This window comes from Bufo gargarizans, chromosome 4 (assembly GCF_014858855.1).
Source record: "Bufo gargarizans isolate SCDJY-AF-19 chromosome 4, ASM1485885v1, whole genome shotgun sequence".
In the NCBI taxonomy this organism is placed as follows: Eukaryota; Metazoa; Chordata; class Amphibia; order Anura; family Bufonidae; genus Bufo; species Bufo gargarizans.
This window is the reverse complement of record NC_058083.1, coordinates 461,972,328-461,996,318: the sequence shown is the minus strand read 5'-3', so window position 1 is coordinate 461,996,318 and position 23,991 is coordinate 461,972,328. Positions and strand designations below refer to the sequence as shown.

Below are 23,991 nucleotides of genomic sequence, written 5' to 3'. Positions count from 1 at the left end.
TAGTAATAACTCCAAAAATAGTTATTACTTTACATTCCCCATATGTCTACTTTATGTTTGGATCATTTTGAAAATTACATTTTATTTTTTTGGGACGTTAGAAGGCTTAGAAGTTTAGAAGCAAATTTAAAATTTTTAAGAAAAATTCCAAAACCCAATTTTTTAAGGACCAGTTCAGCGATGAAGTCACTTTGTGGGGCTTACATATTAGAAACCACCCATAAATCACCCCATTTTAGAAACCACACCCCTCAGGCTATTCAAAACTGATTTTACAAACTTTGTTAACCCTTTAGGTGCCCCACGAGAATTAAAGGAAAATTGGAATTAAATTTCAAAATTTCTAGTTTTTTTTGCAGCACATAAAGGGTTAACAGCCAAAAAAACTCTAAATCTATTACCCTGAATCTGGAGTTTACAGAAAGACCCCATATGTGCTCAAAAACTGATGTATGGGCGCACAGCAGGCTTCAAAGTGGAAGGAGCACCATATGGCTTTTGAAGAGCGGATTTAGCTGGAATGGTAATTGGGAGCTATGTCGCATATGAAGACACCCTGAGGTGGCCCTACAGTGGAAACCCCCAAAAGTGACCCCATTTTGGAAACTACACCGCTCAAGGAATCTTTCAAGGTGTGTAGTGAGCACTTTGACCTCAAAGGTCTTTCCTAGAATTAGGAAACACTTGGCAGTGAAAATGAAAAATTGCATTTTTTTCACAAAAAGTTGCTTTACACCCACATTTTTCACTTTCCCAAAGGGTAACAGGACAAAATGCACCCCAAATTTTGTTCCCCATTTCCCCCTGAATACGCCAACACCCCATATGTGTTCAAAAATGATGTATGGACGCACAGCGTGTCTCTAGAGTCAAACAGCAAAATATGGACTTTGCTGACCTGAAAAGGCAGACATTGATTTTAGGTGCGATGTTGCATTTAAAACATTCCTGAGGTCCCCAGAAATTAAAACCCCCAAGAAGTGACCCTATTATGGAAAGAGCACCCCCGTACGAACATTTTAAGTGGTAGATAGGGTACTTTTGACCTAACAGGTGTTTCACAGATGTGAATATGTAGTGGTGGGTGAAAAGTAGATCTGTTAGCAATGCGGACTAACGAGATATAAGGTGGTAAAACGGTACATTATGGATGAAATTAAATTAATACTCCATGGATGAGTGGTAGGTTTTAAAACATGTCCGGCATGCACAGGCCAGGTTTTTCAAGGCAGGTTTCGCAGTGGTAAATGGTGTCTTTCCTTATCCCCCTTTTGTAACACACCCTGCATCTTTTTTGAGTCCTTCCCTTCGTTGCTGTCTGGGTGACTTGACCTGGAAAATGTTGCCCTGGTACAAGATGGGCATCATGACTTCCAGAAGTACTTGGACCCTCCCCGGCCTGGCTTCGAAAAAGTAGGGCCTTGATAACCATTTCTTAGAACTGAAGGAAAGTTCCTGTGTGGCCTGCAGATTGACATAGCACGTACGCATTGGTACGCATTGCACATTGCCATCTGTACAATGTGTACGGCTAGCTTTTTGTACCACACTTTCATTTTTAGTGTGGCATTGTATGGCTTCAGAAGTTGATCTGAAATATCCACCCCACACATGTGCCTGTTGTAGTCCAGGATACAAACTGGTTTGGGGGTAGTGGTTGTGTTACCTTGTACAGGAGCAGGGGATCTGGTGTTAGTGTGAATGGTGGTCCGTACAAGGACGTCCCTCTTGTCCTTGTACTTAACCACCAGCATGTTTTCATGGAGGAGAACCCTACTTTCACCCATTCTCAGTGGTTGCCCTACGAGGGATCTAGGGAGGCCTCTCTGATTTTTGCGCACTGTGCCGCAAGCCACAGTACCTCATTGGTCCTTAAGTCACGTCCAGATGTGACGTACATGTACGGCAAGGGTCCTTAAGGAGTTAAAGGGGTTGTGCAGTGGGTAAATATTGATGAGCTGTCCTCAGTAGTTGTAATTACGCTGCGCCACTGCTGCACAGGAGCCGCTGCACAGGTAACTTTAAAGCTGAAGCAGCACAAGCACTGCCACCTCTTCAAATAGCTGAATAGTGGAGGTGCCGGGAGTCAGTCCCCTTCCACACAGATATTGATGACCTATCCTGAGAGTAGGTTATCAGTATTTACCCACTGCACAGTCCCTTTAAAGAGTTAGTAAATACTAGATTGCCATGAGTGCCGTAGACTTTGAATAGAGCATCACTTCATCCTGTCTTCAGTCTTGCATCTACGGGGAATAGTGGACCACGTTCTGCTGCTTGTTGGGGTTCCCAGTGGTTGGACCCCTACCAGTTTAGCAGTTATCACCTGCGCAGTAGATAGATGATAAATGATTTCGACTGTTAGGGCAAAGACCCCAATGCCAGATGAGCAGTGGATTCCCAATTAAAAGTTATGAGTACTCCTAGAGAAAAACCAACACGGGCATAGAGCTGTGTATCAAGTGTTTCTAAACTTTATTGAAGAAAGCAGAGATTAATATAGCGATTTTCTGGATCATTTCCAACTGAAGACGTAGTTAAACATTTACATCATTAACTCATTAAAACTACAATCTGAGATGAGCGTCTCTTGACTATATGCCCCGAGCGTCTCCCTAATTCTAAGTGTGGGTGTTAATCACGTACCAGTCTTTCTAGCAATTATAGAAATTCCTTTAGACCAGGTGGTAGGGGCTCGGAGTGACCTTGAGGTTATAGTATCCTTAGCTAATAAGGTCACAGTTCATAACATAAAATGGCAGTATGAAGTACAACATGGAGGCTGAAGACACAATATGAAGTCTCAACCCTCACAACGACCCCTCTAAAATAAAGGGCACAGCCAACCTGGGTAAAGGCATATGACCTGCTTATGTGGCGCATTTGCCCTATGACAGTAACATAGTATTAAAACGAAATTACACTTTAGCATTTCAGTGACCCAGTTAATGTCAGTAAGTAGTTGAACTTTAAGCAAAGACTTAAGTATCTATGTTCATTATATCCATGTCCATTTTATTATGTGCCCTTTTCCTCCACGCTCATCACCATTACCCCTCCTTTGCATTCTTTCCACATCAGTTCCTCTCTGCTTCCTTTACCCATGTACCGCTCACATGTATTATTCACCTTCCTGAATCAACTTAACCCATCATATCCCAAGGTGCAAGCACTCTTAGGCCCCTTTCAGACAAGCAAGTTTTCCTCGGGGGTGCATTGCTTTATGCGAACGCATTGCGCCCGCACTGAATCCAGACCCATTTATTTTAATAGGTCTGTGTACATGAGCGTTGTTTTTCACGCATCACTTGTGCGTTGCGTGAAAATCGCAGCATGTTCTATATTCTGCATTTTCACGCAACACTGGCCCCATAGAAGTGAATGGGGCTGCATGAAAAACGCATCGCATCCGCAAGCAAGTGTGGATGCGATGCGTTTTTCACTGATAGTTGCTAAGAAATGTTTGTAAACATTCCGTTTTCTATCACTCGCGTGAAAAACACATCAATGCGCATTTTACCCGCACGATAAAAAATGAACAACTGAACGCAATTGCAAACAAAACTGACTGAACTTGCTTGCGAAATGGTGCGAGTTTTCCTGAACGCACCCTGAATGCCTCCGGACCTAATCTGTATTGTTCGTGTGCAAGAGGCCTTACACATCACTGAATCACTTGCTGTTTCTAGCCATTGTTTTGCTTTTATCTTCAGGGGATATTTCTCCTAACGGTGGTCCATCTACTTGTGCTAATTGTAACTCCTTCCCCATCTCACATGAATGGATCCGATAACTGGGAGCATTTCACCCCCCCTAACACATATTCCAAATAAAGACAATCTTTAGAGCCAACTTCCTGTTGATGAGTATTTCCCGGCAGCCCGGTCACGATACCGAATCATCCTGTTGCTGTACCGATTTCATTCACTCCTGCGTTTGGAGTGTGAATCCGGGAACCCGCAGAAACCATATATGGATACCTGAACATGCATAGTATTGTGCCCTATCACGCAACCTTCGAAGGTGAGCAGCCCATCATCTTTCACATTGTCCTATAATGAAAGGTGTTACACTAGGAGCACTGTGTTTCTTTTATCTACTCTCACATAGAAACTCAGCAAACCTCATTATAATTTCGTGTACGTCCTCTCTTCCTTCTGTTAACTGTGCACTCTGGAATCCATGGCCAGTGTGTAATAAACTCCCCTAAATTTTCTGACTTCTTTCTTACTAATTCTCTTAACCTGTTGGCTCTCACAGAAACTTGGATTCAGTAATCTGACACAGCTTTCCCTGCTGCTCTATCTTATGGTGGCTTACATTTTACTCATACCCCCAGACCTGAGAACAGACATGGTGGTAGAGTCGGCATACTTCTTTCCCCACAATGCACTTTCCAGGTCATTCCACCAGTACCATCACTTGCATACCCATGTTTTGAGGTCCACACCCTCAGATTCTTCTATCTACTCTCTCTGAGGGTGGCGGTTGTTTATCGCCCCCTTGGCTCACCCACCTATTTCCTGGATCACTTTACTGCCTGACTTCCACATTTCCTGTCCTCAGAATTACCAGCTCTCATTTTGGGCGACTTTAACATCCCCATAGACAACCCAGTCTCCCCATCTGCCTCCCATGTTCTATCTCTAACCTCCTCTCTTGGCCTTTCACAACTTTCTAAGGCCTCATGCACACGACCGTTGTTTCATTCCATGTCCGTTGTTCAGTTTTTCTTGATTTTCTGCGGACCCATTGACTTTCAATGGGTCCGTTGAAAACTCGGCTAATGCACCGTTTGTCATCCGCGTCCGTGATCCGTGGTTTCAGTCCTTAAAAAAAATATAACCTGTCCTATTTTTTTTCACGGAAAACGGTTTGGGGACCCATTCAAGTAAATGGGTCAGTGAAAAAACGCGGAGGCACACAAGATTGTCATCCGCGTCCGTTTTTTTCCTATCATTTGCATGGCAAACTTGACTTAGATTTTTTTTCACTTTCCTTCATGTCTGGAGATCCTCCAAAAATAAAGGAAGACACACAGAAACAAAAATGGATCACGGAACAACGGAACCCCTTTTTGCGGACCGCAAAAAAATACTGTCGTGTGCATGAGGCCTAACTCTCAAGACAGTAATACAGTTGACCTTGTCTTCTTCCAGCTCTGCTCGGTTTCTGGTTTTACTAACTCTCCAGCTCTCTGACCACAAACTTCCCTCTTTCACTATTGCAAATTCTTACCCATGACATCACATTACTTCCCCTCCTCTACCTTTTGCAGGGTTCAGTTCTAGGCCCTCTCCTCTTCTCTCTCTACACAGCCCCTATTGGACAGACTATCAGTAGATTTGATTTTCAGTACCATCTATATGCTGATGACCAGGGGCGTAGCTATAGGCTCATGGGCCCTGCTGCAAGAGTTCAATTTGGGCCCCCCCTACCCCACAGCAGAAGTATATGCCAATCATCCACCAGCAAGGCAGCTGGCACTGGGATCTCCATGTTATTGGCCAGTTGATACATCAGGGACCCCCTGGCATGGGGCCTGGGCATAGCTAAGTGCAAACTGGGTGATCCATAGGCAGGGCCGGGTGGCTGCCCTCATCCACCAGCCCGTCCCTAGGAAATCTCTCATCAGATGTGAGAGCAGCAGCGATCGATCAGCCAGGATTAATGTGTACAGTGGGAGGCCCCCCCTTAGGCAAGTGACAAACTGCCCCCCCCCCCCTCATTCTTAGGTAAGTGACAAACTCATCTCTGCTACATCTACAATGAGCAACTACAACAAATGTAATGCCAAACTGCAGTTCCTCTATGTGATGCCTTGGATAGCTTCCACTGGACTCACAGGGTGTGTGGGTCCAGTGGAAGCTATCCAAGGCATCACAAGGAACTGCAGTTTGGCATTACATTTGTTGTAGTTGCGCATTGTAGATGTAGCAGAGATGAGTTTGTCACTTGCCTAAGATTGAGGGGGGGGGGGCAGTTTGTCACTTGCCCAAGACTGAGGGGGGGCAGTTTGTCACTTGCCTAAGGGGGGCCTCCCAGGCTGTGCACATTAATCCTGGCTGATCGATCGCTGCTTGCTGCAGTCACATGATGCATGATGAGAATACTGAGATTTCCTAAAGGGTGTATTGACTGGTCTGGTCTGGGCTTATTATCACGATCTCACCGGCGCTCCCACCAGGCGGGTCAGAGCCCGGATTCACTCAGGACAGACACAGAGTCGCAGTCACTCACTCACTGGACCGACCGGACCAGGACCCCGGTCGATCGGACGCTCACCTCAGTAAGTCAGTCAGGTCAGTCAGTGTGTCTCACAGTCGCAGTCACACTCGCAGGATAGCAGAGCAGTGGCGTAGCGTGGGTTGCCTGCACCCGGGGCAAGCCAAAAATGGTGCCCCCGCCTACCCCGGGCATGCCCCTTTTAAAGAGGACCTTTCATTCGTATACAAACTAAAAACTAACTCTATCTGTGGGCAGAGCGGCGCCCAGGGGTCCCCCTGCACTTACTAGTATGCCTGGGCGCCGCTCCGTTCGCCCGGTATAGGCTCCGGTGTCTCAGCTCCGTCTGTTGTACTGGACTGATTTTTGTAGGAGGCGTGTCCCTTGCTGCAGTGCTGGCCAATCGCAGCACACAGCTCATAGACTGGCTATGGGCTGTGCGCTGCGATTGGCCAGTGCTGCAGCAAGGGACACGCCTCCTACAAAAATCAGTCCAGTACAACAGACGGAGCTGAGACACCGGAGCCTATTCCGGGCGAACGGAGCGGCGCCCAGGCATACTAGTAAGTGCAGGGGGACCCCTGGGCGCCGCTCTGCCCACAGATAGAGTTAGTTTTTAGTTTGTATACGAGTAAAAGGTCCTCTTTAACAAATACTGTAGTAGATCACTAGCAGTCCTATGTAACACAGTGATAACTCTCTGAGTACAGATAATGTTGTAGATGGGTGTGAGGCCCCAGAATTCAGAACACACACAGTGTGACCTCAAGTCTGGGGCCGGGCTGAGGCAGTGTGGGTCAAATTCTATATACCCCTTACCCTACCGAGAAACAGATATGTGCATGGATAATATTATTACAGGAGAATGCCGCACCATACCTGTTACATCCAGTGACGTCTCCTGTGATGTAGACTTTTCTCAACGTCTTCATCCAGAGATAAGACCGCCATGACACCTTCTTTCAGCCGCTTCTCGTCTCTGCAGAGTTTCACAGAATTTTTTTTAGGTTCCTCACTTTACTATAAACCTCTCCTTCCTGGTGTCTCAACAACTCATCCTGCTGCCCCCCAATATTGTGCTAGAGCCAGACAGATAGTCCCCCATTCCCCATAATATTATTCCCCCTGTATATTATAATGGCCCCCACTTTATTATTAATATAATGGCCCCCTCTTTATTATTAATATAATGGCCCCCTCTTCGTTATTAATGTAATGGCCCCCTCTTTGTTATTAATGTAATGGCCGCCACTTTATTATTAATATAATGGGCCCCTCTTTATTATTAATATAATGGCCCCCTCTTTGTTATTAATGTAATGGCCCCCTCTTTGTTATTAATGTAATGGCCGCCACTTTATTATTAATATAATGGGCCCCTCTTTATTATTAATATAATGGCCCGCTCTTTATTTCTAATGTAATGACCCCCACTTTATTATTAATGTAATGACCCCCTCTTTATTATTAATGTAATGACCCCCACTTTATTATTAATATAATGGCCCCCTCTTTATTATTAATATAATGGCCCCTCTTTAATAACAAAGAGGGGGCCATTATATTAATAACGAAGAGGGGGCCATTATATTAATAATAAAGAGGGGGCCATTATATTAATAATAAAGAGGGGGCCATTATATTAATAACAAAGAGGGGGCTATTATATTAATAATAATAATGTATTGGCCCCCTCTTTATTATTAATGTAATGGCCCCCTCTTTATTAATACTATAATGTCCCCCTCATTGTTAATATAATGTCCCCCTCATTGTTGATATAATGTCCCCCTCATTGTTAATATAATGTCCCCCTCTTTATTATTAATATAATGGTCGTCTCTCCACTCTTATTAATACTTTGATGTCCTCTGAGTACTGTCAGTGGTCCTCCTCTCGTGCCCCCAGTGCCTCTGCAATAAGGGTAGAACGTAGGGTGGGTACATAAAAAAAAAAAATATTAATACTTACCGCTCTCTCCTTCACAGCTTGTGGCATCCTGGTACAGGCGGTCACCAATGCCTCGCTCACTGTGCCTTCCCGCGCCGCGTCATCGCGTCATCTCGCGAGATCCGACGCAGGAGGTCACAGTGAGGTACGTGAAGCTGCTCCCCCGGCCCCTCCTCACTTCGCCTGCCCAGCTGCCCTGCACAGTGCGCGTCACGCAGGGCCTCTCCTCTCGGCCTCCGCTCCGCCCCCTGTAAATGTTATTTTAGTTTTTCAGCTGCGGCTGCGTTCTCCTGGCTTGAGGGGGCCCTGTGGGCCCCCCTGACTCAGGGGCCCGGTCGCAATTGCGACCGCTGCGACCCCTATAGCTACGCCACTGCTGATGACACCTAACTATACACTTCATCCTGTGATAGAACCCCTGCTGTACTACAGAACCCAGTGTCTGTCCGCTGTCTCTAACATAATGTCCTCTCTCTATCTGAAAATTAATCTTTCAAAAAATTAATTTCTTGTGTTTTCACCATCTAATAACCTACCTAAACCTGATATCACCATCTCAGTGTGTGGCACTAATATATTGCCTAGGCGGCATGACTGCTATTTCAGTATAATGTGTTACACTGGTCTTTCCTTCACCCCCTGGATTCAATCCCTTGCTCGTTCATGCCACCTGCACCTCAAAAACATTTCTAGATTCCACCCCTTTCTTACTGTGGAAACAACAAAAACTATGGTTTGTTTCCTTCATCCATTCTCATCTTGACTATTGAAAATCTTTACTAATCGGTCTTCCCCCCCACTAAACTTTCCCCTCTCCAATGTATCCTTAAAGGCGTTGCTAGGATATGCCTCACATGTCAGATAGGCGCGTGTCCTATCTCTTGGACCTGCCCCTTTCTCTAGAACAGTGCGGCCAAAGCTCGGGAGAGCGCACCATGCATGCACTGTCACTTTCCTTTCATTTCTATGTGTGCGATGCTAATAGCCAAGCAGCGTGCTCGTCTATTTTCGTAAGTCCCATAGAAATGAATGGAGAGCCCTCCATGCAAGAACAGCCACCACTCATTTTACTTCTATGGAACTGCTGGAAATAGCTGAGCCAGTGTTCGGCTATTTTCAGTGCTCCCATAGAAATGAATGGAGGTCAGCCATGCCTGCCTGGTGCACTCTCGTTCTCTTTTGGAGCTTTGTTCCAGAGATAGGTGCAGGTCAAAAAGGTTGGATCTCCACCTACTGTATCTGACATTGGTGGCATATCTTAGTGTCACGCCACCAATATTCCAGGCAACCCCTTTAATTTAACAGTCAGGCTCATCCATCTGTCTAACCACTACTCTGATGCCTCCGCCCTGTGCCAGTCTTTGTACTGGCTGCCAATACAGTATTCGATTTAATTTAAACTGCTCATTCTCGTTCACAAAGCTCTCCACAGTGCTGCACCCCCTACATCTCCTCCCTCCTTTCTGTCTACCACCCTACCCATGCATATAATTTGCAACTAACATCCACCATAAAACAAACCCCTCACTTGTGTCTTCAAGACTTCTCTTGAGCTGCACTAGTTCTCTGGAATTCCCTACATGCCCTGACAGACTACAGCTATCAGCCTATAGCAGGGCATGGTGGGAGTTTTAGTTTTACAACAGCTGGAGGGCCACAAGTTGAACATCATTTATATACTAACTTGCTGTCGCTTGTGTCTCAATGAACAGTTTGATTCACTTGATAAGATTAGGTATGGTACCCTCACTAAGAATATGTCACCTTTCTCTTTAGGTTTAACTGGGTTGCCCAAAATGTTTGGGAAGAAAAAGAAAAAAATTGAGATATCGGGGCCGTCAAACTTTGAACACAGGGTTCACACTGGATTCGATCACAAAGAGCAAAAGTTTATCGGCCTTCCTCAACAATGGCAAAGTTTGCTGGCAGACACAGCCAATCGGCCCAAGCCTATGGTGGATCCGTCTTGTATTACACCTATACAGCTGGCACCCATGAAGGTAAGATATTTTTCTGCTATATTGTATTTGGCTGGTATAAATGTCCAAAAATTTTAAGAAAAAAAAAGCAATCGCTGTGTTAAACGCCAATTTAAAAAAAAGGGGTTATCCCATGAAAACTGTTCTACATTTTTCAAACCAGCACTTGGATCTGAATACTTTTGTAATTGCATGTAAATAGAAATTTAGTATAGTCACTGAGGTATTCAATAAAATGTGTCTATAAAGCGCCACCTGTTGTTTGGTTTTTACCTTATTTCTCTGTCCACCTTGCTGAGGTGGATAAACATACTCAGTTCCATTCTCAAACTGCCACAAGCCATATCTTCTGTTACCATCTGTGACAGTTAAAGGTAGAAAGCTGCAGTAGAAAGTTCATTTCCCTGAGAAAGGGCATGCTCCCTGAGCGGCCATCCTGAAATAAAGCTAGCAGAGCAATTGGACCAATGAATAGAGAAGATGTCTGGATCCATGTGAGGTGCAGGGTGGGCTTCAGCTTTGTTAGAAAGAGATTGTCATGTACTATATTGTGTCATGTTTTACATTACTCATGGGATAACCCCTTTAAAGGAACGCTATTAGATCATATGTAATGTGGTGGTCATTTTCAAATATTTCACTATAGGAATTCATTCTTGGCCATTGGCCATATCTCTGTTGCTAAGTGTTGATGCATGTCCGCTTGTCGTGTCCATCCCTAATAATCTGCTGCCGGTTCATCCGACCAACTGTGGTGCCTTCATTTCAAGCCGTGGTTTGTGCCAGTGTTTGATGAGACATTTTATTCTTCATATTTATGAAATAGGAGAGATTCTCTAAGGATGATCCAGACAGAACTTGTAGCATTTTCAGGGTTTTCTTCTTAATACGGTACATTGATAAAAAAAAGTACGGTAGTCTCGGTAAAGATATCGGCATGTATTCCCAGTATTTGCTGTAAGTGTCTTTTATAACATCTGCTTCACAAGGATCAAAGTGCAATAGTAGTGTAAATGAGTATGTCTTCTACAGATCATTGCCCCAACTAGGGGTATTCTCCAGAACCTACAGTAGCATATGTCTTCTCCTTCCTAGAAAGTGTACTATGGGTGAATGAAGATTGACCACTGTATATAGGCTTAAAGGGTTTTATGATATACTGTTAGCCATGGAGTATTGCCAGAAAATAAGTCTCCCTTCACCGCTGACTCTCTTCAATGTGTAACAATACACCCCTTCCCTCCAAGCTGAGTCTTCTCATTCAGACAACCAGTACCCTGCTCTTTACTGATAAGGGGTAAGAACCCCAAAACAGCTGTCTACAGATGGTTCTCTGCTTTGGCTGATGTGAGTTAAATTTCATGAGATTAGAAAAAGAAACAACACCACTCTTGCTAATAGGTCATGTCTGGTATTGCAGCTCAGTCGGTGTATTTTTTTCTATTCCCTTATAGCTGCTTTAAAATGGGTTTTAGAGAATTTGACATTAAAGAGTTTTTACAGGATTTAAATATTGACAAACTTTTTTAAAAGGCTATGTACACCTTTTGGGGCATTTTTTAATTATTGCATTGCACTTATTTTGAACTAAAAATAATTTTTTCTCTTGGTCTTTATTAAAAATTCTTTCCCTTTCTCTGGACAGTCTTGAGATACTCTAGTAGCAGGCTCTGTATTTTGGTGTCTCCTGTCAGGCAGCTCAGCTGACAGCTCCTTATCTCTGATCTCTGACCCCCTAAACTCTCATTATAGCCCAATTCTTATCTCGCTGATAAGAATGTGGTTTAAATAAGTGTTTAAGATTTTTAGATGACCAGCACAAAGTAAAAGTGAACCTACCAACGGCTGGACAAACAGTTAACACTTTGTGACAGAACGGCTGATTATTTGTAATAAAGACCAATAGAAAAAAAAAGATTTTTAGGCTAAAGTGCGTAAAATGAAATCATAAAAAAATTCCCCCAAAGCTGTCGCATCTGGATATTTATAGCATATTGTCCGATAGGCACCTCTGGGACCTTTTCCTATCTCAAGAACGGGGCTTCACCATGAATGGAAAGCACACTTCACCTCTCCATTCACTCATATGCAGATAGTACAGCAGGCATGCAACTTAGTGCGGAAAGGATGTTGTGCACATGGGACGTACACTGCAATGGGACTTATTGTTTGGCTGTTTTTGGAAGTCCAAAAAGTGAATGGAGAAAGCTGCCAATGTGCAACATGCTTTTCTTTTATAGGAGAGGGTCCTAGAGGTGGAAATTATGACATATATCCTATCGATATGCCATACATTTTCAGTTTTAGACAACCCTTTTGAGTCAGATCAGTGGGTTCTGACTTCTGGCCTTTCTCCTGATCAGCTATGCAGCGTATTGGAACTAGCATAGCTCTAAACACTGTGTAGTTTGCTCAATATAATGTAAGCCGTACCCCTATTGATATTGATAACCTATTCTAAGGATAGGTGGTGAATATTATGTCATAGGTTCCCTAATTCTGCAGAGATTAGACCTCAGTGATCACACATTGATGGTCAGTAGTAAAGGTGGGCTGTCAGAATAAAAAATAAAAAAATATAAGCCCCCTGTGTTTTGGTCAGCACTACTGATAATGAGCGTATGGACTTTTAACTGGTATGTATGAGGTAGCGAAAGAGTCATTTTTTTTATGAGAATGTGTCATCAGGAAATTAACTATTGTTTAGATCATATTTTTATGTTAAACATAGTTAAAACATTTTTGGTGAAGTTATTTTTAATTTTCCATGTCAATATCTATATATAAAAAAAAAAACTAAATCCTTTCACACTGGCCACTAAGCCTAATTATAGTAAAAACTTATTGGCGTGTATAGATCACTTTACTTCAGTTATCTGCTTATCATTACAGGCAGATTGAGAATGACTGACAGATATCACCTCTGTATAGATAACACAGGATCTACTATTTACAATAGGTGATATCACAGCTTATCTGCTCCCTCTTGAACTCTGCACAGGTCACAGAGCATGCCCAGAAAACTCTCCCATAGAAGTCATTGAGGTCCCCTCCTGACCATTGTGTCTATGGCCCATGATGGCTGCTGTAAAGCATATCTCTAACACTGTTAACAAGAGCTTGGGCCAGATGGCCACCCCATAATCACGTTCAGGAAATAGAATTTTAAAAATCTACAATCAGAAAATAAAAGCAAATTAGAAAAAAGGATATATCTGGTTTTAACTGCCAGCAAAAAAATAAAAAATCAGACTTTTTGCTACCAAAAATTAAATTCCTAACATATGTGATGCTGAAGGGAAGATAATTATGAAGCTTTATTTTTATTTAATTTTACCTTTCTGATGTCTGTATTCAGCCCTTGGCAACCCGATTTTCTCTGTGCCTCTATTTCAGCATCTTCCTAAGATAGGCTACTTCCTGCTGCATTTCCTTTGGTGATCTTTGCCCTGTCATTGAGGTCATCCTGACTTCCCCTCACTTCCCATAACCCCTTGCGCTCCTCACATGAACTAGCAGGACCAATCAGAATGCAGATAACCTCCCCCACTACCCCAGAGCAGTGTGTATCCTCTCACATACAGCTAACCAGAGACAAGCCCTGCAATTACATGAAATCAGTAAGCATTTGTTTTAGACTCTTAAGTCACATTAAAAGGTTTTTTAGGAACCATTTTGGGGCATATATAGTGTATTAAATAACTTATTATTTTTAGGGGGAAAGATAAAAAAACTGCATTATTTTGTGGATTTTTTTTCTTACGGCATTCACTGTGTGGTAAAAGTAACGTAATTTTATTATGTGGGTCACTACACTGATGATAATGTCACATTTGTATATATTTTTTTTACTATCTTTCTTTCCTCCTGTCAGCTCTGCAGCTGCTCCCTCATTCTCCTCCACACTAACAGGGAGGGGGGTGGGGTGCTTTAGCTGCTCATATCTCTGGTTTGGTACCAGATAGAAATATGGGCTGAAATCTGACATTCCAATCTTTCAGACAATACCAGAATGACAGCAATATGTTCAGTATAGGGGAAGATATCACTGATAGAAATCGGAATGCAGTGAATGAATCTGAAAGTGAAGGTAAAAGCAGGCTTTACCCGCGATTATTTGCGATTATTCCTGACTCAATTTCTAACAGTGATTTCTCCTCTGTTGGCCTTTAGCTGTCAAACAAGACCAGTTGCATGTTTCTAAATGATACCATTCAGGAGATATCACCATCTAAAGCAGCCCTCCCCCCTCCACTTTCTGTCCGAGCCCAGGCACTCAGGGCTGTGCTACTCCTCCCAGTGCTCTCCCCGTCTCTTGTTTATAATACAGAGGAGACAGCTGCACATGACAATGCTGTTGTCACGACCTCTGTTGTGTTCGCTTTGATACGGTTGCCGTAAATGCTGTTGCCAGCGGCAACTTGTGTTTGGTGCAGCTTTTAGGTGCCTGCCCCTTTTATCCTGCTTCCCTTCCCTGTCTGGTGCCGGAGGGGTTAATTATCTGCATGGTGTGGATTTAGGTGTGTATTGGGTGTGGCCTCTTGGCTCTTTATATTTTGTGTTGTGAGCGTGAGGTCAGTTGCCCTCCAGCCTTTGTGTTAGCTAGAGTGTTGCTCCTTTCCTGGATATACCATATGTCCAGTGGGAGGGCCTCCTAGATAGACATCGATGTCACCTTGATGTCTTCCCTTTGTCCTTTACCCACCCTCACTTGTTGTATTGTTTGATCTGGTTGGTGTTTTGGGTGTGTGTTTATGTCTAGTTCGGTGTTCCATGTCTGGTTTGTTTGGTGTTGAATTCCAGCATGGTTGCTAGACATTTCCACTGTCGTCCCTCCGGAAGGGGGTTTCTGGGTTCCCCGGAGGGGGAATCACAAGTCAGTGAACAGCTCTGCCTGGGGCCGCCATGCTTCCTGTCTGCATGGGCGTCCAGTTGTTGTTGTGGCCGTGGCAGGTAAGTGCATGTTATTTTTGGGCTCTTACCTGCCGATCCAGTGGCTGTTCACTGGCTGTCCCTTTCCTTGTAGCTAGGTCAGTGGAGACTCCTGTTCATCCGCTTCTGGGATGAACAGGTCATCTCCTGCTCCTAACCTCATTGCAGGGATCTTCAGGGCAACTCAGGGTCCGAGGTTCCTGTGTATGAGTCCACCTACCATCTGGGTCTGCTCATACGGTTAGGAGTCAGGGCCAGGCATTAGGAGGTGACCTGCTTACTTTTCCTGGTGTCCCCACCGTATAGCGTAGGAGAACTGGTGTCCAGGCCTAGCTGCTTCCCTGTTCTCTTACGCTATGCAGTGGGGAGTGGGGGAAAACTCCCCACCGTATAGCGTAGGAGAACAGGAAAGCAGCTAGGCCTGGACACCAGGAAAATGGAGCAGGTCACCTCCTAATGCGCCCTAATCCTGGCCCTTACTCCTAACCGTATGAGCAGACCCAGATGGTAGGTGGGTTCATACACAGGAACCTCGGACCCTGAGTCGCCCTGAAGATCCCTGCAATGAGGTTAGGAACAGGGGATGAACAGGAGTCTCCACTGACCTAGCTACAAGGAAAGGGACAGCCAGTGAAAAGCCATTGGATCGGCAGGTAAGAGCCCAGAAACAACATGCACTTACCTGCCGCGGCCACAACAACAACCGGACGCCCATGCAGACAGGAAGCATGGCGGCCCCAGGCAGAGCTGTTCACTGACTTGTGATTCCCCCTCCGTGGAACCCAGAAACCCCCTTCTGGAGGGACGACAGTGAAAATGTCTAGCAACCATGCTGGAATTCAACACCAAACAAACCAGACATGGAACACCGAACTAGACATAAACACACACCCAAAACACCAACGACCAAACAATACAACAAGTGAGGATGGGAAAAGGACAGAGGGAACAGAGGGGAGAAAGCAAGGTGACATCGATGTCTAGCTAGGAGGCCCTCCAACTAGACAGATAGTATATCCAGGAAAGGAGCAACACTCCAGCTAACACAAAGGCTGGAGGGCAACTGACCTCAAGCTCACAACACAAAATATAAAGAGCCAAGAGGCCACACCCAATACACACCTAAATCCACACCATGCAGATAATTAACCCCTCCGTCACCGGACAGGGAAGGGAAGCAGGAAAAAAAGGGGCAGGCATCTAAATGCTGCAACAAACACACGTTGCCACTGGCAACAGCATGCATGTGAACAGTGTCACGAAGAACACAACAGAGGCCATGATATACACGTTGCCGCAGGCAACAGTATGCACGGCCACCGTGTCACGGCGAACAAGACAGAGGCCGTGACAGCTGTGAGAAGAGGCTGCAGAATAGGAAAGTAGCACACATTTCTGGGTCTTATTATAAGGGGAAACTGAGAAAGATTAAATTATAAAGCACAAAAGCACCTATACAGCAGGGTGTACTATAGCATTAGGGTATAAACAATTAAACCGCAGTTACACTTTAAAGGCTATGATCACCTTTGGAGGCATTTTTTATTATTGCATTTTACTTATTTTGGGCTAAAATATTCAGCCTTTCTGTTACAAACAGTTAAGTGTTTGTCTAGCTGTGTGAATTGTACTTTCACTGTGTGCTGTTCATCTAATAACCCTTATCTCTTAATTACTAAAGTCATAACACTTATTTAAGCCACAAACTTATCAATAAGGGCGGGTTCTCAACAGCGCCAGGAATTCTGTTATAGTGTTCCAGTGTTTAGGAGGTCAGCGATCAGAGATAAGGATCTATCAGCTGAGCGGCCTGAAGGACCACAGTGAAAACAGACAGCGTGCTACTAGAGAATCTCAAGGCTGTACAGAGAAAAGGGTTCAACATTTTTATTAAATACCAACTGAAAAAAAGATTTTAGCTCAAAATGAGTATAATGCAATAATAATAATAATAAAAAAAAGATATTGCCCCCAAGGGTGTACACGTCCTTTAAAAGCTTTTCTTACCAGATATTATTAAATTAATTGGCTAGGATTAGAAAATCGACTCTGGTTCCCCATGGGCAGTACGACTTTTGTCCATGGGCTGTCTGGTATTGCAGCTCTGTCCCATTCATGTAAATGACACTGAGTTGCAATACCAGACACAGCCCATGGCCCAAAGTGGCACTGTTTTTGGGGGGAGGGAAGAGAAATGTTTTTATAATCCTAGTCATTCCTTGTACAACCCCAAACACTGCACTAGAATTTAATGATTAAAACCCTAATAGCTCTTCTTCTGTGTTTATCTTCGTGAATGACCAATAATGTGGTAAAAAACAAACGTTAGTAGCTTCTGGTTTACTTTATTCAGCCAGTGAAGTGCTAAGTAAGGTAACTACACTGCCGAGGTGACTGACTGACCACTGCTGACAAGCATGGACCTCCTAAGAGAGAATAGCTAGTCCTCCAGCAGTTCTTCTCCCGAGGTGTCTTCTCATCCTTGTTTGAATGCATGCATGCGTATCCTTCTGTATTTAGTGGCATACAGGTTCTTGCTCGTGATTTTTCAAAAAAAATTTGACATGAACTTTTTAATGGTAATTCCCACCTCATGGGTTTCTGTCCCCCATCCCCAACAGTGCTTAGTGAATCTCTCCAAATTTTCTGTTGTCATGTTTCCAATTAGGCATCTTCCTCTCATGCGCTGACGTCATATTATCAGACGTGGGTTACGCACAACACATTAGATTCCTAAAAAATCCTTATGAACCGCTTCCTCTTTCGATTAGTGTTTCACTTTTTCAGTTTGTGTTTTTGTAAATCCTATAACACGAGGCATCATATGAAATATTATGAAAACATATCTACAGTATATACACATTTTCTGTTTGTAGTCCATGCTGATGTGTGTGTATAATCTTTTCACCTTCAGAGCCCCATAAAACTGGAACGGGAAGCGTCAACCAAGGTAGGCAATATATCCATGTCATATGAAGCCTAATGTGTAATATTAAAGGCAAAGTATCATTTTTCCCAAAGTGTATATGTGTTTTATGATTATCTTATAGGGGTTGTCCGGGATTGTTTTATTGGGCCCACCCTCAGAATAGGCTGTCAATATGAGATTGGCGGGGGTCTGACAACCCGATCAGTTGTTTAGTTGTTGCTCCAGCTCTGTAATGACCTAGCTCTATCCATTGCATTGTTGCGCTGCTCCCATTCCTTGTCCTGAGGCTAGGCCATCTATATGAAAATTCTGGACAACCCCTTTAAGCCTCTGTGAAAAGTCAGAAGTTTAGACTAACTCCACCCTGTGGAATGTCTGTAAATTTGGTGCCATAATTCACTAATATCAATTAACAGGAGCAGAGGTTTAATTACAATTCACAGGTTCTCATGACAAAAGTTATGTAAATTACGGTAGTTCTTATCCAGCAGGAAGAAAGCTGCTTCTTTAGTAGAGGTAGCTACCCTTTAAAAGGTTTTTCTGAGATTTTTTAACTGATGACCCATACCCTGGATTGGTGGTGGATCTTGCAGTAGTGCCACTGCCTTCTCGCTGCTTTCCTTAGGCCATGTGACGTCACATTCATCGGTCGCATGGCCTAGCAGCAGCTGAACCCGATAGTAGTGAATGGGGCTGAGATGAGATACCAAGCACAACTGCTATACAATGTACGGCGCTGTGCATGGCGAGCTGAGAAAAGGCCATGGCGCCACTACTAGCGCTGGTGCCTCCTCAGACAGCTGATATGTGGGGGTCCCGGGTGTTGGACCCCACCGATCAGATTCTGATGTCCTATCCAAAAGATAAGCCATCAGTTAAAAAAAATACTGGAGAGGAGACCCTTTTTAAGTGAATATTTAACCTCTCAACGGGCCTTGCAACATGGCTTTGATTTAACCCAAATCAGGATCTTTCTCAAAATGAAAAGACACAGATGCAACGAGCACCTCCCCTCAGGTCCCTCTGTATCGCATCCCAGGTTTAGTAGGAATGCCGAGTGGTGTACCGCGGCCTAAATGTCTCTTTAAGTGTGTCACGGTGCTCCTACCTGTATATCGCTGGACCCCAGGCTTTGGCTCCGAAGCAATAAAAAGGGGGAATAATTGAGAGATTTGAAAGAATAACTTGAGTCCAGACCTTGAGATGAAGTTCAATGGGAGCTTTACTTGAATAAACGTTTCTCCAAACAGTTTTCATGCTTTGTTCTTGGTTCCAGCAGGCTTTAGCATTAAACTGGCAGGCAAACTCAACTCTGCTTTCTCTCTTTATCTCTGGTGTACTGAGAAGTAACTTTGATTCCTTCTTTATGCTGCACTCCACTCTTTAGTCTGACTTAGTTTCAGCCAAGGAATAGGTTAGTGTCCTGTCAGCTCCAACATGGAATCTAAAACGGAACAAACTAGAACTGCCACCCCTCCTTCTGGTAGCAAGCAGGACTCGCCCACTTCTGCCAAAGGGGGGAGAACGGGATGGCGAGTTCCATTCTGTCTATGTATAGCTCTACCAGAAACTCTGCCATCTGCTGGTAAACAAGGCATACTGCATGTAATAAACAGTTACATAACAAGATTATCAATGCACAATATAGAGACAACCTGGATCCAGATACATAAGATGACATTGTGTTAGCCCATTAAAGACAGTAGCAAGGTGCAGGGTGTTACACTAGGGTGTTACACAGACAGCTGTTTTGGCTTCTTGGCCCACGTCAGTGTGGTGCAGGGTACTGGTTGACTAGGTGAGTGGCCTTTGATGTGGGTCTAGGAGGGTACTGTTTTTTTCTTCTCTTGGAGACCGCACGTTGGTGTAGGGAGTCTTATAGGCCTAGCAAAGCTCCCTGGGAAATGGGGTAAGGGTGGGTTCACATCACGTTCTTGCCTTCCTTTTAACGTATACGTTGGGAAAAAAGATACAAAAGCGTAGCACACCATGCTTTTGTATTCTGCAGAGTCCAGTAAAAAAAAACGTATATGTTAATGTATACGTTTTTTTTTTTTTACAATAGGACTCTTTGGTGACTGATGCCACAGTATGGTATCTGTCTGAGGTAGCCATGAACGTATACATTTTTGTATGCGTTAAATGGATGGCAAAAACATTATGTGAACCCAGCCAAAGTAAACTAGTTCTTGCTCTGTGGGAAGAAGCTGTTCCCACAGAGATTATAGGGTAGACACTTTAGTGTCACCTATTCGCGGTGGCTACCCTATAATCTTGGACCTTTTAATAGGCCTTGCAAAATGACCGGGAATATAATGTAAGCCACACAAGGGTCTTTTTCACTTAAAAGGGGTATCCCATGGTTAATGTGAAAAAATGAAAATCAGCTAAGGGGACGTGTATCAGCTCTCCCTATCACAGCTCAGAAGGCAGCTGAAGGATGAAACTGAGCATGTGCGGCCTTCTCAGTAAGCAGGTCAAAGAAATAAAAAAAAAGACAAACAGCAGATTGTGCGATACGGATACAGTTTATTAAATAACTTAAAGTCTATCCTACATTTTTAATTATATGCAATTACAAACGTATTCAGATCCAGGTGCTCGTTTCAAACCGTAGAGTATTTTTTATTGGACAACCCGTTTAAGGAAAACTCATTCATCTGTAGACAGCTGTTTCAGGGTCTTTTTCCCTCTTCAATGCAGAGCAGGGTATCGGTCAGCTAGTTAAAAGGCCTTTACATTGCACTGATGAGAAGCAAGAAACTTGAAACAGCTCCCTGCGGATGTGTGCCATTTCCTTATAGGAGAGATTCTGGTGTGGCTTATATCCCAAGTGCTGTTGCAACGCCTCTTAAAAAGGTCAAACATTGACCTGTAGGGTAGCTACCTCCAATAGGTGACACATTAATGTTACAAAATTAAAAAGCCAAAGGCTATCTTATTCCTGTTTAATGGCCTGGTTAAAACGTAACCTTTAATATTCGTTTTACTATATTCTTTAAGACAAACTGCACATTTGGGGGACGTAGACTTTGTCAAGGGGTGGGAACACCTATTGATGGAGTGCTCACTTAGATTGTTGAATTACTTGTCGGAATATGAAAAAAAAATTTTTTTTTAAAACCAGATGAGCAACTAGAGAAGGAAATAAAAGAGATAAAGGAATTCAGTCAACATCCAGAGAATCTAGACCAACTACAAAACAAAATAAAGGAATGAAAACATTGTAAATATATAAGGGATTGTTTAGACTTTGAAAGCGATCGTGTCTATATCTGGAAAAATAGAAATAACATCAGAAATAACTTTCAGAAATACACAGATATCTCAGACTCTGAAACCTCAGGGACAGAGTTCAATACAAAGCATATCGGGAACGCAAAGTGAAAGGGTGGGCACAAAAAGAAAAATCAAGAAAAGGAGTTATCAAGCCCCAAAGAGACCAGCACAACACAGGAGGGAAATCTCACAAATATGTCCTCAACCCCAGGGCTCCAAATCGCGACTTAGAATTTACAAATGGCGACAAGACTTATTAGTCTTGTCGCCATTTGCGACTAGACCCGCCACGGCAGCTCTGAGGTTGAATACAGCGGCGGGGCACAGGAGATGATAGTTCTCTGCCCCGTCGCCGATGTTCTTCTCAGCAGCGCAGTGGAGTAGTCTCTCCCTCCCCCTGTGCTGCCGCCGCCAATAAGAAGAGAGACAGTAGGAGGAGGGGAGGGGCTGTGGCCACTGCACCACCAATGAAGATAACTGACCTGTTAGTACAAATACAGGAGGCGGGTGCCGGAATCAAATAGCCGGCACCTGACCTACAGTTGCAAGAAAAAGTATGTGAACCCTTTGGAATGATATGGATTTCTGCACAATTTGGTCATAAAATGTGATCTGATCTTCATTTAAGTCACAACAATAGACAATCACAGTCTGCTTAAACTAATAACACACAAAGAATTAAATGTTACCATATTTTTATTTAACACACCATGTAAACATTCACAGTGCAGGTGGAAAAAGTATGTGAACCCTTGGATTTAATAACTGGTTGAACCTCCTTTGGCAGCAATAACTTCAACCAAATGTTTCCTGTAGTTGCAGATCAGACGTGCACAACGGTCAGGAGTAATTCTTGACTATTCCTCTTTACAGAACGGTTTCAGTTCAGCAATATTCTTGGGATGTCTGGTGTGAATCACTTTCTTGAGGTCATACCACAGCATCTCAATCGGGTTGAAGTCAGGACTCTGACTGGGCCACTCCAGAAGGCGTATTTTCTTCTGTTTAAGCCATTCTGTTGTTGATTTTCTTCTATGCTTTGGGTCGTTGTTCTGTTGCAACACCTTAAGTTCTCCTGCAAAATGTCTTGATAAACTTGGAAATTCATTTTTCCTTCGATTATAGCAATCCGTCCAGGCCCTGACGCAGCAAAGCAGCCCCAAACCATGATGCCCCCACCACCATACTTCACAGTTGGGATGAGGTTTTGATGTTGGTGTGCTGTGCCTCTTTTTCTCCACACATAGTGTTGTGTGTTTCTTCCAAACAACTCAACTTTGGTTTCACCTGTCCACAGAATATTTTGCCAGTACTGCTGTGGAATATCCAGGTGCTCTTGTGCAAACTGTAAACGTGCAGCAATGTTTTTTTTGGACAGCAGTGGCTTACTCTGTGGTATCCTCCCATGAAATCCATTCTTGTTTAGTGTTTTACGTATTGTAGATTCTTTTGTAAGTCTTTAGCTGACACTCTAGGATTCTTCTTCACCTCATTGAGCAGTCTGCGCTGTGCTCTTGCAGTCATCTTTACAGGACGGCCACTCCTAGGGAGAGTAGCAGCAGTGCTGAACTTTCTCCATTTATAGACAATTTGTCTTACCGTGGACTGATGAACAGCAAGGCTTTTGGAGATACTTTTATAATCCTTTCCAGCTTTATGCAAGTCAACAATTCTTAATCGTAGGTCTTCTGAGAGCTGTTTTGTGCGAAGCATCATTCACATCAGGCAATGCTTCTTGTGAAAAGCAAACCCAGAACTGGTGTGTGTTTTTTATAGGGCAGGGCAGCTGTAACCAACACCTCCAATCTCATCTCATTGATTGGACTCCAGTTGGCTGACACCTCACTCCAATTAGCTCTTAGAGATGTCATTAGTCTAGGGGTTCACATACCTTTTCCACCTGCACTGTGAATGTTTACATGGTGTGTTCAATAAAAACATGGTAAGATTTAATTCTTTGTGTGTAATTAGTTTTACGCAGACTGTGGTTGTCTATTGTTGTGACTTAGATGAAGATCAGATCACATTTTATGACCAATTTGTGCAGAAATCCATATCATTCCAAAGGGTTCACATACCTTTTTCTTGCAACTATACCTGCTACATTCTCTATTGGGTCAGGTATATAGACAACATGATCATCCTATGGGAGGGTGATCAATCTTCCTTTCACAATTTTGTTCAGGTTTTAAACAACATCGGAATGAAATATACTTTTGAAATACAAGAAAAGGAGATCTTTTTCCTGGATTTGAAAATAACTAAATCCGAAGATGGATACCTAAGTACAGACATATATAGAAAACCTACCTCCTCTGATCACCTGCAAGACCCGGGGGGTAATCTATATTGGCAAGACGACACAAGAGTTGAGACGACGTATCTCTGGATATCTAAGTGCAATTGAGACGGAAAAGGACACATCCTTCTCAAGACATATGAAGTATGTCCATGATAAAAACTCAAGTTTACTAAGATTCTGGGGGATTGAAAAAATTTAATTGGGACCTAGAGGGGGAAATTTTGGACAAAAAATTATTACAATGTTAAGCCTGGTGGATCTATAGGCTCAATATCATGAGCCCCACGGGCCTGAATGAAGGTTTCTCCTTCTCATTATTTATTTGATTAATGGGAATTGTAAATTGAAAATAAAAATTGCTATAAAAAGAATATGATGACTTTTAGCCCCATAAT

The 23,991-nt window shown here is 43.4% G+C and overlaps 1 protein-coding gene across 2 annotated transcripts in view; it reads left to right on the top strand.

Moving 5' to 3' along the window:
* PAK5 (p21 (RAC1) activated kinase 5) overlaps positions 1-23,991 on the top strand; it is a 194,472-nt gene that overhangs the window by 63,362 nt on the left and 107,119 nt on the right. For both annotated transcript variants that reach the window (XM_044289884.1, XM_044289883.1), the window contains exons 2-3: positions 9,952-10,175; positions 18,001-18,036. In XM_044289884.1, the coding sequence (XP_044145819.1) occupies positions 9,952-10,175; positions 18,001-18,036 (260 nt within the window). The remainder of the gene's footprint in view (positions 1-9,951; positions 10,176-18,000; positions 18,037-23,991) is intronic.